The following is a 19,018-nucleotide window of genomic DNA, read 5'->3' as shown; positions in this document are numbered from 1 at the left end:
ATATTGTGATAAAGTTCATTATTTTCCATAATGTCATGATAAAAATTCAATTGTCATATATTTTAGATTCATTGCACACCAACTGAAATATTTCAGGTCTTTTATTGTTTTAATTTTGATGATTTTGGCAAACAGCTCTTGAAAACCCAAAATCCCTGTCTCAAAAAATTAGAATATTATGAAAAGGTTCTCTGAACGAGCAATAAAAATAATCATCTGAATCAACAAAGTAACTCTAAACACCTGAAAAAGATTCCTGAGGCCTTTAAAAACTCCCAGCCTGGTTCATTACTCAAAACCGCAATCATGGGTCAGACTGCTGACCTGACTGCTGTCCAGAAGGCCATCACTGACATCCTCAAGCAAGAGGGTGAGAAACAGAAATTTCTGCAGTCAGGTCAGCAGTCTGACCCATGATTGCGGTTTTGAGTAATGAACCAGGCTGGGAGTTTTTAAAGGCCTCAGGAATCTTTTTCAGGTGTTTAGAGTTACTTTGTTGATTCAGATGATTATTTTTATTGCTCGTTCAGAGAACCTTTTCATAATATTCTAATTTTTTGAGACAGGGATTTTGGGTTTTCATGAGCTGTTTGCCAAAATCATCAAAATTAAAACAATAAAAGACCTGAAATATTTCAGTTGGTGTGCAATGAATCTAAAATATATGACAATTGAATTTTTATCATGACATTATGGAAAATAATGAACTTTATCACAATATTCTAATTTTATGACCAGCACCTGTATATATATATATATATATATATATATATATATATATATATATATATATATATATATATATAAAAAAAAATTTTTTCACCTGCTCCAGTTCTCTACAGTAGAAAGAGGGACTGGATATTCCCGAGTTGCTTTTTTGTCTGCCGGCCATGTTGGATTTAACGAAAATTTTTCTTGCACTTGCAGTGGATGGCCAGTAGTTGGCAGTGTGTTGTATGATGCATGATTGTCCACTTCAGTGGTCTGTGTGCATTTATAACATAAAAATCCACAAGAAACGCAAGAAAATAGCTTTTAGACAGCTGTCCACTGTAGTGACTACTATGCATGAAAGGGCTTGACAGACATTATTTTTCAAAATGTCTGTGAAGATGGTGGAACCGGAAAAAGTTGGTGTTTTGTTTTTTTTATTTTTTTTATTTTGTTTGTTTGGAATAAGGAGAATCTGTGGAGAAACTAAAAGAATTATGTTTTCCACCCGGTCTGATGGCTTTGAACCTATTTTTCACAAAAGGAGTTAGAATAATGATTTAATCGAGGTGGAAGAAAACAGAAGAAACCTTTCCTTTGCTTTTAAAACTGGAGAGTTAAATGGAAATCATCTGAACTCAGTGGAGACTTTTCCAAATCCTCCTGCTCTAAAGGATTGCTGTTACGAAGCGACACTCATTCTGGATTTGCCAGACATGGAAGAAGATGCTTCTGTGTAGCTGATGCATTATTTTTATTTTTGCTCATTAATCGCCTCGTGAGGCTGAGCAGTGACAGGAAACAGCCGCTGGCAGAAAGTAGAGCTGCAGCTGCTCAGCTCGGATGCGATGCTCTGGCTGCGAACTCGCTGGCGCTTCAGCTTTGGGTCCATTTGTGAATGAAACCTTGGTGTTAATGATGTGGTGCAGCCGCTGCTTCATTAGCCAAGGGAAGACCGAACCTTTTGGGACCTATTCTCTAATGAGGTGTGACACAAATACAGTCGCTTCACACTGACGTAGCCCTGCCGCTTCCCTGAAAACATGAATAAAAATATGACACCAGCTATAAACTGTGCCACAGCCTTTGTTTAAGGCAAGGCTGGCAAACTAGTTTCCCCTCTATGTTACGTAAAAGTTGTTTTGATGAAAAATTAGGTCAGAAAGAGTCTCACTACTTTAATTATTATTCACTGCAACTGCAGAATAGGTATAAAGGAAATAAAAGCTCATTTCATTTGTCTGGCAGAATCTTAAAGATGCAAAAGCATGTTCTAACATTTTTTTCAGGTTGAGTTGTTTGTGATTTTTAGGTGACAGACTTTCATAAGGCAGCTCATAATTGTGAAGTAGAAGAAAAAAATGCATGTTTTCTTTTCAGTCCATCAGAAAAAGGAGTATAGCTGGAGATGAGAGATTTTAAAAATAAATTCTCCAGTTTGTTTTATACCACTTCAGATTTCTGATTTCTTTTTTTTCTGACGTTCTTTTCTAAAAAATAATTTAGAAAAGACAGAAAATATTTACAAAAAGTGGCTGTGGGTTGTACAATGGAGTATTAGGGCCAGGATATGATAACTTTCGTTTAATTATGAAAATATAATCATTAGAGATGTGCCGAGCAGGTTTTTCCTGCCGATTCTGATTCCGATCACCCATGAGGGCCGATCATGGCCGATCACTGATACCGATCACATAATTATTATCATTTTTTATCATAAACACTACCGGTTACATTATGTGGAAAAGGGAACCATGAATTCACCTTAATTTAGACAAAAACTTGTTTTTAATAACTTTTTCCAAGAAGAAAACTAAACAAAACAGGCATTGTGCAAATTGTACTGCTATTGATATACTACCTTTAACAGACTGATAACATATGAAGGCTCTGAAAAGGTTAAATAATACAAAGAGCCAAAATAAAACCTCTCAACATTGCCAAAAAAATTCAAGTATAAAACTTAACATTCAAAGGCAAAACCAGGATCCATTACAATAAACAATCCTGAGTTACTGAATGAAAACTTCCTGTTAGCATGGCGGCTAGCTGATTACTGCTAGCTCTGAGTGGCTGTTTCTGACTGAGCGGAGTAATTATGCAGAACAGGGAGGAGATCGATTATTTTTTCAGAGATTATCTGTCTCATGTTAGGTCAGTGAAAGTTTTAATACGTATGTAAAATTTATTTTTTAAGTTAGATGCTGCAGCTTTAAACAGAGGTTCGGTGAGAGTCACTACCAGGTGGAGCAGAAGCGAAGCTCCGTCTGTGAAATATTACTACCTGTAGCAGCGGTTCAACAGGAGAGCAGAACCAGCGTCTTACATCGCAGCTCGAAGACTTAAATAATTTTGCGGGTTATTTGTTTAGCTTTCTGACCGTCATGCTAATCCGGGTGAGTGTTTGTAGCTGTGCGCTGCTTTACCTGCTATCTGATCCTCCGTATGTCTTTTTTTACTGCAATGAGCCTCGATGTAGCCAAACTCCGTCAAGTATCTCATTGTTTTTATGCCATATTAGATTCGTCGTGTTGATGCATTTTGACGTGCTTCAATTTTCCGCCGCAACAGCAAACTTCCCCATTCACTCAGTGAGTTATAGTTCCACATCGCTTAGGATTTGTTGCTGCGCGTTTGCGCAGTGTGAAGGAAAGAGGAGACCAGCTGCACAAGCAGGCTGGAAATGAGATGCAGGTGATGATCGGTTTGTGTGATCGGCAACAAGAGACCGTGATCGGCGATCACCGATCAAACACTTTTTCACGGAAATCGGCCGATTATGATAGGTGGTCGATCGATCGGCACACCTCTAATAATCATAATATTAACAAAATAAAGATGCAATATTATCAGAAAAACATCTTAAAATTAGGAGAAAAGTAATTTTCGCGAGAAAAAGCTAATAGATCAAGATCACATTGGTCCTTTTTTCTTTGAAATAGACATAGTTGTCTGTGCAAAGGTTTCAAAGTCCTGTTATTGCTAATAATTTGATGCTGATCTGTAAATATATTAAGTATTTCCTTATAAACCAATAGTAAGATTCTCAACCATTCTAATTTAAGTTAGAAAGATTTTTTTTCTGTAACATTTCTCATAAAATTACTAGTTAATGTTTCTAATATTACCCCTGTATTCTTGTACTATTATGACATTATTCTCGTAATAGAAATTGTGGCCTGGCTCTAATGTTCAAAGTCCAAATAAGTAGAAGGTGTCAAACAAGATGGCAGCACTTGGTGCACTAACATCACTTTGAACTAAGAAAACCTAAAGAGTGCATTGGTAAAAAATAAAAATCCTGATTCTCTAAAAAGTTAAACATTCAAAAGCCAAAAAAATTGGTTAATTGGTAAAAATCTTTACTTAGATGCTGGTCGAGACCCGAAGTAGAACTTGCAGCTCTAATTACAATGAGCGCAGCAAGGCGGGTATAAATACTTTAACATGTCAGCCGTGGCGCAGCTAATTCATCAGGAATTAATCAGAGCAGGTGGACAGTTTGGGAATAATTGTTAAAAACTTCCAGGAGATTGGACAGCACACGTCAAAACCTCCTGCTGCAATCCTCTTTGATCAGCACGATTACTCAACCCATCTCCTCCTCACATCAGACGCTGCAAACACAGGGTGACGGGGCGTTGCTGCGTCTTTGTTCCACTTCGCAGGACGCACCGCGTCCCCCTTCGGCGTGGCGAGAGGTTGCGCAGGGACATGACCGTCTTCAGCGAGTCGTTCTCGCCTCGTTTGTTTGCACTCTGCTCGCCCTCCAGCCTCTCTGCGTTTCACCTCTGCACGGATTAATGACTTACAGTATGAATAGAGCGGCCTCTGCCCAGGCTTTGAACGTGTCTGAATAATGAGTGGATGACATCATTTAGTCATTGATCAGCCTCATTCAAAGGTCAACGTATTCTGGCTCCACAAAGAGCGTCAACCGGTTGTGAAGCCCTGGGAGAGGAGGGACAGTCGGGACTCGGGTAAGGAAGCATCTGGCTCTGTGATCAACTTAAAGTAAAAACGTCAGACTGCTTGTTTGGTTTTCCTGTAAAAGTGGAGCAGATTCAGGGTTTATTTCACCCTGCGTAGCCACTTCATGCAGAATGAGCAGACTCTTAAAGGACTCTCATTAAACTCCAGGTCATAGTTCCCCCTATTGAGCAGGTGAAATAATGACTATGAAGGACTTTTTGAGCATTTCCTTTAGACTGAATGTGTTTCAAAGGCAAAATACCCCTTAGAGATGCAAACATTTAATAAACTTACGATTTATTGTCGATTAATGGTTTATTAGATAGAAATAAGTGAATTTTTTAAACTTATAAGGTCCTCTTTGACCTTCTGTGTTGTAGTTTGGCCGCCGTCCAGCAGAGGGCGTCGCTGGTCATTTTTAAGCAGCGTCACATAACAGGGAAGAGAGTCCGGTTTGGGATGAAAAATGCACGTTTCCGGTTCCGTTTCGAAATGTAAACAAACACTCGACAAGCTTCTTAGGTTTGACGGAGGAACTTAAACTGATGGGACGGAGTATTTTAGAGCTGTTATTAATTAATGTTTCTCATGGAATGACGTTTAATATTCCTTCAACAGCAACAAGCAGAGGTGGGGAAGTACTCAAAAGTTGTACTTACTAGCATTACTTAGATATATTTTTACTCAAGTAAAAGTCCAATCCAAGAAATTACTCAAGTTAAGAGTAAAAATGTATTTGGTACAACGCTATTCAAGTATTGAGTAACTGATCAAATCATCAATCATTTATTACTGAAAAATTACATAATTTGTATTTTCAGTACAACATGACAATAATTCATATAAGTAACGAAAATAATCAGGCAAAATAATTTTTTTTCAAATCAGTTTCTTTCACTGTAAAGCTTATGAAACTTTAATAAAACTGCAGGTGTGTGTCTGGTGTATTTTTGGTTAAAAAATGTTTTGTTTTTCATTCAGTGGGTAGAAAATCTATAAATTTTACTTAAGTGTAGCGATACTCCATAATAAAATTACTCAAATTAAAGTAAAAATGCTCCTAAAAGTAAAATTTTTCAATAAAGTTACTCAAGTAAATGTAAATAAGTAAATGTAACCAGTTACTAATCAACTCTGGCAACAAGACTGTGCTTCTGTTTGAAAGCTTCTCTGTTCATGGGGAATTAAAGTCTTTTGCTTCTATTCATCAACTTAAGAGGCTCTTGACTTGTTATATTTTATAAATATGTATAAGTTTAACAATGTGAGAACCACAATTTTATCTTTATTCAGTCTGTACTTAATACAACTGACACAAAATAATGGGTTTTTTTATTCAAAATATTGTAAAAAATGTAGGTCTTTATGCTATAGAACGACGTCTGTCCCTCTTTATAGAAGAAGAAAATGGCCGCTTATCAATAACTTTCACCCCTAACACTTATATTTTCCTGAATATATTATCTCTCAGTCTTCATACCTAACTCAGGACGGCTGTAGCTTTTTGTATTTTTAGGTTTTCTTGGGCTGCATTCTTCCTGACGGTTGCAGTCAAGCGCCGGCTGACTGGATTTGAACTGCCGGTGAACTCCTCTTCTGCAGATGTTCACAGAGTTTTAAGTCTGTGTTTTGCCAGATGGATTCAGGTCACTGGTGTGTTGAAAGGTGAACGTCGGTCACCTCCATCCAGAGATGTTTTTGTCTACATTAATCCATTCCTTCACTTCCTATCAGGGTTTAGTTTGTCCCTGCTAAGAGCTTCAGGAGTTTGCTGCTGTCGCAGTAAAAAGTGAGCGCAAAAAAACATTTTACTGGGACGTCATCAAAACAAGCTTTTATATCTTATAGATGGAGAATGATCTAAAAGCTACATTCAAAAATAAATTCAAGTCGACTTTTATTTAAAGAACTTGGGGAAACTGTAAGACAGTGTTTCATGAAAACAAAATTCAATCAAGGTGCGTTCACACCAGCTCTCTTTTGTCTACTTTCTAGACAAACTTTAGTTTGAGTTTGTCTAGAAAGTCTGGTTCGTTTGGAGAGGTGTGAATGCGCAATCAATCTTTGATGTGGACCAAAAAAGCAAGAAAAGTAGTGGGAAAAAAATAAATGGGTGCCCGGTTCTGAAAAACTAAAAAAGGGAAATAACCATAAATAAATATATAAAGGTCTTAATGTGAGCTAAAAAGAACCTGTTTCAGCTACATGCTATCGAGCTGGGCTAATCGGCCTCCAAAAAAGAGACATCTGTGATAAATTAGCATAATTAGAGACAACAATATAAACATTATATAAAATTTAAACACATTAAAAAAGGCTTTATATATATTTATATAAGCCTCTTAAGTTTATCACTGTCACCTCTTCTTTTAAGAGCAGGCACGAATGCCAAAAAGTGAACTCCGGTTTGCCTAAAAACCTCGCTCTCAGTTCGGTTGAAGTGAACTCTGGTGCAGTATCAATGCTAAACTTAATAGAGACAGCTCCAAAAGCACGAAGTGGACCACAGTGCAGGGCATTCTGGGTAAAAACAACCTAAACAAATGAGCTAGTCTACTGCTAGTGGGAGTAATGGCTTATAGTCTTTTACCAAAGACAAAAGCGAAATGCTAAAAACGGTAAAATACGACGCTAATCCATTTTTGTTTTCATTTTGTGAAGAAGGAAGTTAAGCTCATGTCTTCTTCAGAGGTTTTTGTGTTGTTTCCTTCAGTTGTTCTTGGTGCAGCGCCCCCACAGGCGAGGAGGGGAACAGGTTTTCAGTTAGTTTGGCTCGTTTGACACAGTGAAGCATGAAAGTAAAAATGTTGCAACCTTGGTCCCCAATCAAACCAAGTTTACTGGAATATCAGGTGGAAATCTACCTTAAAGGTACGCAGTTATTATTTGGGGCAAAGGGTGTTTTTCACTAACAGCTCCCTGATCTGAAAACATTCAGTTGAAGACATGGAGAGAAAAACGGGAGACGCAGAGAGTGTGTGTATATGAAACAAACCCGACCTGGTTAGAAAACAGCCGTAGAGAATCAGAAGTGGAAAAGAGCTCAGAAAGATGTTTTGAGTCGTTTAGTTGGATGAGAGATCAGACAGAGGTTGAAGTTGTTGCTCCACCGACAGCAGCAGCATCCAGATTGTGTGGAGGAACGGCGCTGATCTGAAACGCTGCCAAACGTTGCACAACAATGGCTGCTATCTCAGGACATTTACAGCGCTGAATCATCTGGCCTTTGAGACGAGCTTACCGACACCTTTTTATTTTTTAAAGCTGCTTTGAGGCTGTCGCTCATGTTAGAAACCAAGGAGAAAAGAAGAGCGCTGGATGAGGAAATCAGAGTTTATCTGGTTGGTAATCTTTATTTAAAATGCGGAGGGAAATATTAAAATGTTGATATTAAAGTGAGGTTAAAAAGGCTAAAGGGGAAGCTTCTGGATTCGGATAAACATAAGAAAACACTACAGGATTTTCTACACTTTTATTTTTATGGAGTTTTTCTCGGGTTTTTAGGATAAGTTTGAGGGTGAAAGCTTCACATTATGTTTTCACACTAAATTCTATCAAGTACTTTTGGTCTAGTTTCTAGATATCTTGGTACAAAACAAACTTACAAGCGAGTTTTCAGCAATTTATAAACGCTTGTTTTAAGTAAATAATTCCTCAATATTATTGAAAAATACCAGTTCTGCTAGAAAATTATTTCACTTATAACCAGACTTTTTCCCATGTTATAAATTAAATAATCTGCCAGTGGAACTAGTAGTTTTTCATCAATATCAAGGAATTATTTGCTTAAAACAAGCTCCTGTTTCTTGCTGAAAAGTTACTTGTGTATTAGTTTTTCTCTTTTCAAGTGTACGAAGATATTTGTCCGAGAAACTAGACCAAAAATACTTGGTAAGGTTTTGTTTTTGCAGTGCAGTTTGAGTAATCACTGCGTTTATCAGCGCATGTTCCCAGCGCTGGGAAATTATCTCACCTGGTTTTCTTTGTGGGTTTCCTCTGCCAGGCTGCCGGTTTCCCCCAGCAGATTGAGATCCAGTTCGCTCGGACCTGAACACAGACAGACCCAGTCGATAACTCGTAACAGGATCACTTTAACAGCTTGGTATTTTAGGAGCAGAGTGAAAAAAGTACACCCTTTTTCAATCCGTTTACTGTATCAGGACATAATAAAAATGTTCTGCTGTTTACTAGGTTAAATAAATTATTTAAATTCACTCTAATGTGTAAAAAAACATAATGCACACACTCTTCAGATGAGAAAAGATGTGCATGAAGAAGTAAGTACACCCCTTACTCATGTTTCAATAAAATTTAAGAACTAATGAACTTTATTTACTAGCAGCTACTTGCTCTTATTTATTAAGAATTTTGCAGCACAGCCTGGCAAATTTGTCTAAATAAAAACAAGATTAGTGGAACAATTTGAACAGATGAGAAAAGCAGATTACCAAAAACTCAATCTCAAACTAACTGTAAAGCACGGTGTTGGTGGGGTGGTGATGTAGGCCTAATTTGCAGTTTTTCTGTAAACAAATGAGTCAAATACAAGGCCGTCTGTCTGAAAACAGGACACAGCAGTGAATCTACACAACACAGGGTAAAATACGGAGGTGGCAGCATCATGCTCTGGGGTTACTTTAATTAACATAGGACCAAAGTTTTTTTTAATTATGAAGTTTTTACTAAATGCCACTCAGTTTTTACTCAAAACATGCTTTTAAACTAAAGATTTTTCTGCATCACTGTGAGCAAAAATGTCTTCACTGCATGAAAAATCCAAAACTTAATCTAACAGAAATCTGTGGACAGCAGACACAATCTAATTAGAGAACATATTCAATGTTGAAGGGAATAAATATATTATACACAGCTCTGGAGACCATTTAAAATTATCAGTTTATCTGATTTTACTTTTTATAGGTATATGTTTGAGTAAAATGAACATTATTATATTATATGAACCCCTGACATGTCTCTGCAAAAATTTAGTGTTTATTTGCATAAAATGAAAAATGGTCAAAATAAGGAAAAGGGTGCAGTGCTTTCAGACCTCAAATAATGCAAAGGAAACAATTTAGAAACACCAATACTAATGTTTTAACTCGGGAAGAGTTCAGACATCAATATTTGTTGGAATAAGGAGGAGGTTTTCTATGGGGTTCAGTGCAGCAGCAGTGGGCTCTTCATTTTTTCCAGAGCTGAATGTGGGACGGAGATGAGCAGAAGTGGTAACACATTCACATTCCCTCTCCTAAATCCTTTTCTTTTCATGATTTAAAACATCTAGAATCCAAAACCATGAATCCTTTTCATTTCGAGCTGTAAAAACCTTGTAAGGCTGTAACAGCTGAATGAGAAACATCTGGAGGCAGAAGTGCATAAATCAATCATGGCCTCCACCTCTTGTAAGAACTCCTTCACTTGTCTGCTTCCTACTTCCAGCAGCAGATAAACAGTTTTCTCAGAGCCGGAGCTTCGTTATCCTAATTGGCTCCAGTTGATCTGTTTTCTGAGACACACCTGCTGAGACCTGCAGGGCTGAGAAACACGCAGCGGCGGGCAGAAACCAGTTAGATTTGCTGCTGCTGCTCGCAGCACATAACACCAGTTTTAAGGTCCTTCACTGGCTCCCTGTAGCTCAGACAACAGACTTTAAAATACAGCTGTTAGTTTATAAATTACTGAACGGGTCAGCACCACAACACATTAAAGATCTGCTGTTGTCATAGCAACCTTCCAGACCCCTCAGGTCTCCTGGTTCTGCTCTGCATCCCCAGAACCAGAACCAAACGAGGAGAAGCAGCATTCAGCTTCTATGCGCTACAAATTTGGAACAAACTTCCAGAAAACTGTAAAACAGCCGAAACATTGAGTGCCTTTAAATCTCGACTAAAAACCCACCTGTTTAGAGTTGGATTTTAAACGTAATCAATTACAAATTTAAAGACGACACTTGACTTAATGTGATGTTTTGATTGTTGATTTTATGTTGCATGACTTTGTATTTTTATGTTATGATGTAAAGCACTTTGAAATGCCTTGCTACTGAAATGTGCTGTACAAATGAAATTTGATTGATTACATTACAAAACATTACTTTTAGGAGTATTTCACCACATTGCACTTTTTACATGTAGTTCAGTAATTTTATTATAAAGTATTGCTACTTTTAATTTAGAAGATTTATGGATTTTCTACCCACCGAATGACAAACATGTTTCTACCAAAAATTCACCAAACACGCCTGTGGTTTTGGTTAAAGTTTCATATGTTTTTAATTGAAAGAAACTGATTTGAAAAAAAATTATTTTGCCTGATTTTATTTTATTTTTTTTACTTGTATGAATTATCATCATTTTGGTCCTTAAACTGATTGATAATTCAATCAGTTACTCAGTTCTTGACTTTTTACTTGATACTTTTTTACTCCTACTTGAGTACAATCTTTGGGTACTCTCTCTCTCTCTCTCTCTCTCTCTATATATATATATATATATATATATATACACACACACACACACACAGAGGAACTGGAAGACATTTTAAATATCCAAATTAAATAAACAAAGCAACAACTAAAGTTAATTTTGAAGTCTTGTTGAAACCAAAGCAACAGACTGAAGATTTTTATCATTCAGTTTTTGGTAGAAAAAAGAGAAATGATAAATCATGCCAATGGAATATAGTGAGTTTGTTTCAATTTATCATGCGATTACCTGATTTATTGATTATTGTGACAGGCCTTGGTTTGCATCTATTTGAGCGACAGAAATCAGGCGAATTGCTGCACCTTAAAATCCCAGACAGCTGCTCTGGTTTCTAACTGGCAGATAAATTCATCATCATCTTCCGTGAATTTAGTAAAACTCCTCTGCCTAACAGTTCAAATTAATTCAAGATGCAGCTTCAGATGTTCAGACGAAAACTAATCCAGAAACGTTTCCCCTGTTCGGTTTTTGATGCATAATAATAATAAAGAGCTTCGTGATGCAGTGGAGTACAGAGTCAGCAGCCTGTCCGGGTTCATCTGGCTCCGTCAGCGTGGAGACGGCTCTGCTTTTACCGGGTGGTGTCAGGTGGGGGGGGGCTCGTCAGCGCCACCTCGGCCCAGAACTCCTGCTGCTGCTGCTGCTGCCAGAACCAGAGAGGACAACGGCCTCGTTTCTTCTGGGAAACCGCCACGAAAATACTACAGGACGATTTGTCCTTAGAGTCTATTTTTATATCCTTCATCAACTCATCACTGAAACGTGTGAAGCTCATTCTCCGTGAATCCAAGCTTTTTATGCTGCACAACATTCCACGTCTTTATTTTTACTTCTACATCCCTGCTGCGAGCGTTTTAATCTTAGAACTGAAGCCAAACCAAACTAGACGCAGAAATTTCTTATTGTTTTTAGCAAACATCCAAACCTGCAAGCTTCAGCGTCGCTGGCAGACAGCAGCTAATTACCTCCTGAAATCTGCTTTTAACGAGGCATTTTTAATTTGCAGAGTAACCTGTTTGTTTTGAAGAGATAACAGAAGGAGGTGAAGATATTTGGAAACATCCAGAGAAAAATTAAAGCCCAAGATCAAACAAAATGGTCAAATATTCAGCATTAATTACTTAAAACTTAGAAACTTACAAAGTGTGTTCTGCTAGCCTTGAAATAAGACAAAACTAACTATCAACTAACTTTACAGCAAGATATGAGAGCTTGTTTTAAATGAATAATTCCTTAATCTTGATGAAAAAGTGAAATAGTCTGCCAGTGGAACTAGTTTACAATAATTTCAATAGTAAGAAATTATTGACTTACTAGTCAGAAATGTTCAAGTTAGTTTCTTCTGTCCTATTTCAAGTTGCACTAAAATATCTGCACTACCAAAAAAACCTGGTAAGATTTGTTTTTTAAGTGCGCTCGTTTGAAACACTGAGATTCTGCCCTCTTCAAGTGCAACAAAGATAATGTAATGAAGTTTCATGTGTAAATATGACACAGTTTGAGCTGCATTTTGTTTATGGAAGTACTTTTTAAAACTGCAAAATATGTGAAGATGTTACCATCCATCCCCTGCATCTGTTTAGTTTTTAACATTTGCATCATGTAGCTGACTGCTCTCAGTTTGGGGGGAATAGAGCGTCAGTTTGCTGTCAAGTAGCTTGAGGGATTGTCAAGGATTGAAATGAGAATGGGCTCCGAGTCTCATTATGTGCTCAAACCAAACGATCCGACACAGACCATTCAGAGAAACAGACATGTGGGTGGTTTGTGGGTCAGGCTAATTCTGAAATCCTGAAACAGCAGCCGATTCTGCAGGGATTTTCTCTCTAACCCGGGTCCTATCCTAAACCTTTATCTTCAGATTACTCTAAATAGATTCACCATTCAGCAGCATTGCTGTCAATACCAAAACTCTGAACGTGCTTTTGTCACAAGCTGCTTTTATGTCACCTTCATGGTGACTTTTCACCTCCTAATGAGAATCTGCCTCATTTTGAGCAATAACTGTTCCTCACTAAATTGCAGAAGCTGCCCATGATGCTCAGCTTTTAAAACAAAGAGGAACAGCAGCGTCATCGTTTCTTTACAGTATCAGACGCATTGTGGCTGTGATGGAGTGGAATTAAAAGTTATAGATCCGATTTTTAAACAGTCATTTGGAGATTTCAGAAGGTTTTACCATCTATGACATCAGAATTAGGTTAAAATGTTTCTCCATTAGACTCAAATATGGCTGCTGCAGTTTTACTTGATGCCAAACACCAAAATACTGAGGATGAAGAATAATGAGCGGATCAAATTATTTTGGATGGATGGACAGTTGGATGGATGGATGCATGCATGGATCGACAAATGGATGGATGGACTGATGGATGGATGCATGGATGGATGGACAGTTGGATGGATGGACTGACTATAGGATGGATGGACCATCGGATGGACAAATGGATGGATGGACTGATGGATGGATGGACAGTTGGATGGATGGACAGTTGGATGGATGGACTGACTATAGGATGGATGGAAGGATGAATGGATGGATGGATGGACTGACTATAGGATGGATGGATGGATGGATGGATGGATGGATGGATGGATGGACTGATAATCGGATGGATGGATGGATGGATGGATGGATGGATGGATGGATGGACTGATAATCGGATGAATGGATGGATAGATGGATGGATGGATGGACTGATAATCGGATGGATGGATGGATGGATGGATGGATGGATGGATGGATGAATGGATGGACTGATAATCGGATGGATGGATGGATGGATGGACTGATAATCGGATGGATGGATGGATGGATGGATGGATGGATGGATGGATGGATGGATGGATAGACTGATAATCGGATGGATGGATGGATGGATGGATGGATGGACTGATAATCGGATGAATGGATGGACTGATAATTGGATGGATGGATGGATGGATGGATGAATGGACTGATAATCGGATGGATGGACTGATAATCGGATGGATGGACTGATAATCGGATGGATGGATGGATGGATGGATGGATGGATGGATGGATGGATGGATGAATGGACTGATAATCGGATGGATGGACTGATAATCGGATGGATGGACTGATAATCGGATGGATGGATGGATGGATGGATGGATGGATGGATGGATGGATGGATGAATGGACTGATAATCGGATGGATGGACTGATAATCGGATGGATGGACTGATAATCGGATGGATGGATGGATGGATGGATGGACACTTGGGAATCCACTAAATAAATAAATTGTTAGTTTGTAACAAAACCTGTACACAAAATGATCCACCTAACAAACAAAACAACTTCCCTGAATTCATAAATAAATAAGTAACATAATAATAATCGACTATTTTAAACATTTTGACCTGAACCATAAGGATTGTCCAGTGAAATGATCCGTTATGAAACCCTCAGCGATGGTTTCATCCTGCCAACTCAAAGCCCTCGTCCGTCTCCTTTAGCTAACCGTCTTATGAAACGCATCAGCCATGAAATCGGCACAGAAACGCCTTCAGAGCGCCGACTGAGCACCGACTGGTCGCACCTTTCGGATCAGCGCTGTGAGCAGCTGCTCATCAGGTTTTACATAACAACCTGCAGGGTGTGAAGTTTCAACCTCAGTCTGTGTTTCTCACAGAGCTGCTAACTCTCTCAATCTGGCTGCGTTAACCAGGAAGTCTGTGGGCGATGGCTTTTCTTTCCTCCACTGAATGTGGGCCTCTTTGGTGAAGCTGAAGAGTACAGCTCTGTAAAAATGAACAGCCCTCTGCACTGAACGCCGTTGAAAACCTCATTTTTATTCCTCCAAATATTGATTTCTGAACTCTTCCTGATTAAAACATTAGTATTATTGTTTCTAAATGAATATAAACTTGTTTTCTTTGCATTATTTGAGGTCTGAAAGGGCTGCATCTTTTTGTTATTTTGATCATTTCTCATATTCGGCAAATAAATACTAAATTTCCAGGATTCAAGATTTTTTCTTTAAGTGGGATGTTTTTATAGTTCCATCTGGATGTCTAGTAAATATTTAAACATTTTATTAAAGGTAATTCAGACCAGGCTGAAGCAGTCAGACTTCTGTGTGAACAGTTTACAGAAGAATTACACTGCAAAACTGTATTTTTGACCTATTGTCTAGTGCAAATATCTTAGTAGACTTGACATAGGACAAAACTAACTAATAGATTACCTTTCAGCAAGATATAGGAGCTTGTTTTTAAATAAATAATTCCTTAATATTGATTAAAAAATACCTATTCAATTGGTAGATTATTTCATTTGTTACATGGAAAAAATGTCTTATGAGTTAGTTTATCTGCCAATAGAACTTTTTAATCAATATTAAGGAATGATTGACTTAAAACAAGCTCCTATATCTTGCTGAAAAGTTTACTTGTGAGTTAGTTTTGTCTTATTTTAAGTGTAACAAGATATTTGCACTAGAAACTAGATCAAATACTCTTTGGTAAGATTTTGTATTTTTGCAGTGTTTGTAAAAAGCAGCGCAGTGACTACAGAAGTAATAATGGACGCCGCCATCTATGGATCTGTTTGAAGTTATTCAGCAATGGGAGCCGGCAAGATCATAACGAAGCTAATAAAAAGAAAGAACGACTAAAAGCAACGGCCTTTTGTGGCGCATTGATCGCAGTTTCTGCAGAGAAGTGAAGTCAGAGCGAAGAGCGGTTTGATTGTGACGAGATGCGCTTCAGTGACACAGACTTCTTTCATAAATTAATAATTATTTTCAGCCATTGTTTACGTCCAGATTTACAGCGTCTGGCTTCTGCTGCTGCAGAATTATGATTCATGTCTCACATCAATGACATAAAAGCTGGATGAAGATCAGAAATGGGCCATAAAAAAGTTGGATACGGGTCACATGTTTGGGAAAAAAAGCAATTTAGGACAATTTGAAGAGACCAGATAACCTAAAAGTAGAGATGGGTGGAGTACCCAACGCAAGCAAGAGTAGCAGTACTTCAACATATTTTTACTCAAGTAGAAGTAAAAAGTAGACGTCCAAGAAATTACTCAAGAAAGAGTGAAAAAGTATTTGGTTATAAAAGTATTAACCAAGTACTGAGTAACTGATCAAATGATCAATCATTTAATATTTAAAAATTACACAATCAGATGGACCAAAATGTAAAGTTAACTGGAAATGTCGGTGTTTTAAGGACAAAAGTGGCAATAATTCATGTAAGTAACAAAAAATAACAAAATCAGGCAAAATGAAATGTTTTTCCAAATCAGTTTCTTTCATTAACAAACTTACGAAACTTTAATAAAACTGCAGGAGTCTGTGTCTGGTAAAAACATGTTTGTTTTTCATTCAGTGGGTAGAAAAGTCCAGAAATTTTACTCAAGTAAGAGTAAAAATACTTCATAATAAAATTACTAAAGTAAAAAGTACAGTGTAGAGAAAATACTCCTAAGAGTAAAGTTACTCAAGTAAAAGTAACTAGTTACTTCTCAAATCTGCCTAACAGTGATGGTGGAGAAACCCACACAGCTTTATTTCATCTTCTCTGGTTAATGTTTTTCTTGCCTGGCCTTTACATTTTGGTAGGCGGCCATGTTTTTGCAGACTGCATTGCCTTTCCAGTTTTGGATGATTGAACAACGTTCAAATTGCTTTTAACTCCTAACTTGTCTTAACGTAGTTGTTGTTATGCATTATGTTTTCTAACAGATGAAGTCTTTCCACATTATGCTCACTACTTAGAGTTGCTTTTGAACCATAAGAAATGAAACATTGACTAACATATTTGATGTGCATTGATGATTTTAATGACAGTATTTAGCAAAATGAAACAAAATGTTACTGGTTTTCACAATTGTTGACTATATAATGTATTATTTTTTTCTAAACCATTTTCATTTTCTCCAACTTCAGTTATTTTCACTGTAACGGGATTAAAAAGAAGAATAATCTACGGCAGTAATAAGTTCCTGCAGCTTTACCAGCCACTTTCTGCCATGGAAATGGTGACTTAATACTTTAAGTGCACTAATGTCTTTATTTCAGTTTGAACAGAGCGTTTTACGCGTCCTCACAAGTCCTTCATAATTACCGCATGTCACTGCTAATGAATAAAAAGCTGATCTTACCGGCGGCGGGCTCTTTAGAGGGAAACAGCTTGTTATCCAAAGTCATGCTGATGTTGCAGAAAACCTCCTCCTCATCTCGATCAGCATCCAGCTGAAACAGGCGAGAGGAAAATGATATTAACTGTGCTGTTTAACACTTTCTTGACGTTACCTTTTGTTGCTTCTCCCTTTGTTCCCGGCTGAGTTTGACAGATGAATGAGGCTTGAAACGAGCCGAGGCGCTCTCGGGTCGTTCTGCATTCAGAGCACACCGGAAGCTTTATTAACACCACATTAATTAGCTTCTCCTGCGTGTCGATCGCCCCCTTTCAGAGCCTTCAGAAGCCCGGCTCGCTTCCTCTACATGATCAGGAGGAAAGAGGGCCGTGACAAATAAGGTTTCTGAGTGAACTTGAGACTTCACTTTACTAATCTGCTTCCAGGAAACCCTTATGTGCCATTCAGAAGAAATTACAGCAGCAGAAAGGCAAAAAGTGACCGCAGACTGAAGGTGCCACAGTAAAATGGCAGTTTAATCTAAATGCACTGCAGTCTTTGATTACAACAAAATATTTAACCAGACAATACACATGGATCTGTTTATCATGTCTGTGCAGTAGATTTTGTTATAGCGGCTTAGGGTACAGGCTAATTTACTCACAATTAGCCTGTTTAGCTTAGCGTAGCTTAATCATAAACAACTGTATTTATTAGCACCGTTAAGCTAACTCTTCTTATCAACTTAAAGTGCAAATTATTTAACCATTATAGACTACAAATTACAAACAGGTGTTTAATATACTCCCCTTTCTACTCACAATTAGCCTGCTGAATTAGCATAGCTTAATTGTATACAACTCTATTTTTAGCGCCGTTAAGCTAACTCTATTGAACTTATCAACTTAAAGTGAAAATTATTGGCTCATTATAGACTACAAATTAAAAACAGGTGTTTAATTACTCCCTTTAATTCTCACAATTAGCCTGTTTAGCTTAGCGTAGCTTATACACTATTTTTAGTGCTGTTCAGCTAGTTCTATTCACTTAAAGTGAAAGTCATTGAAAAAATATAAACTAAAAATTGCGAACAACTGTCTAATTGCCCTCCCTTCTCCATTATGAAGAGTTTTTTGTGTAGTTGTTTGAGGCTGCTGCTGCTTCTTCTTCTTCTTATTAAAATCATATCCATCAGCCTGCCAATGGGACTAGAGATGGAAATTAGCCGCTTAGCTATAATCACACATATTTTCTTGTAAATGTTACTTAATACATAATGTTTCATTTAAAAATAATATAAACTTGAAACAATCAATAACCAAAAAAATATATATATTAATGGCGGTTATAAAGCAACAAAAGGACCTTCTGACTTGAACTATGACTGAACTTCCTGCTGAATATTCGCCAGGAGAGAAACTCGCTGCACACTCCAAACTTAAAGTAAGTGGTGACAGTGGGAGTCAGCAGAAATGTACAAAAAGGATAGACCTTTACAGATAACAAGCTTCCTCTGGAGGTCACCATGGTAACAACAACCCCCCCACCAAAGAATGAGAGCCTGCATCTAAGTGTGAGATGCGTGGGAGACTCCCTGGAGTCTACCTGCAGAGGAGGAGCAGAGGGGATCAGGCTGAGCATTGCTCAGACAGGTCTGAGCCACAGGAGAGCAGCTCGCCGCCGCGCTTCCCTTCACAGCCACAACTATCACCCTCAAAAAGGCCGATCCACA

General features: G+C 37.8%; 1 protein-coding gene across 1 annotated transcript in view; it reads right to left on the bottom strand.

Annotated features, from left to right (window-relative positions):
* The window catches only part of ak5 (adenylate kinase 5), a 95,437-nt gene that overhangs the window by 29,113 nt on the left and 47,306 nt on the right, over positions 1 to 19,018 (bottom strand). The window contains exons 7-8 of the mRNA XM_088014746.1: positions 17,311 to 17,401; positions 8,657 to 8,730 (exon numbers count right to left, since the gene is read on the bottom strand). Coding sequence (XP_087870872.1) covers positions 8,657 to 8,730; positions 17,311 to 17,401 — 165 coding nt within the window. The remainder of the gene's footprint in view (positions 1 to 8,656; positions 8,731 to 17,310; positions 17,402 to 19,018) is intronic.

Source organism: Poecilia mexicana, unplaced genomic scaffold (assembly GCF_051168715.1).
Source record: "Poecilia mexicana isolate PSO_F unplaced genomic scaffold, ASM5116871v1 scaffold_17, whole genome shotgun sequence".
Classification (NCBI taxonomy): domain Eukaryota; kingdom Metazoa; phylum Chordata; class Actinopteri; order Cyprinodontiformes; family Poeciliidae; genus Poecilia; species Poecilia mexicana.
This window is presented reverse-complemented; position numbering and strand designations above follow the sequence as displayed.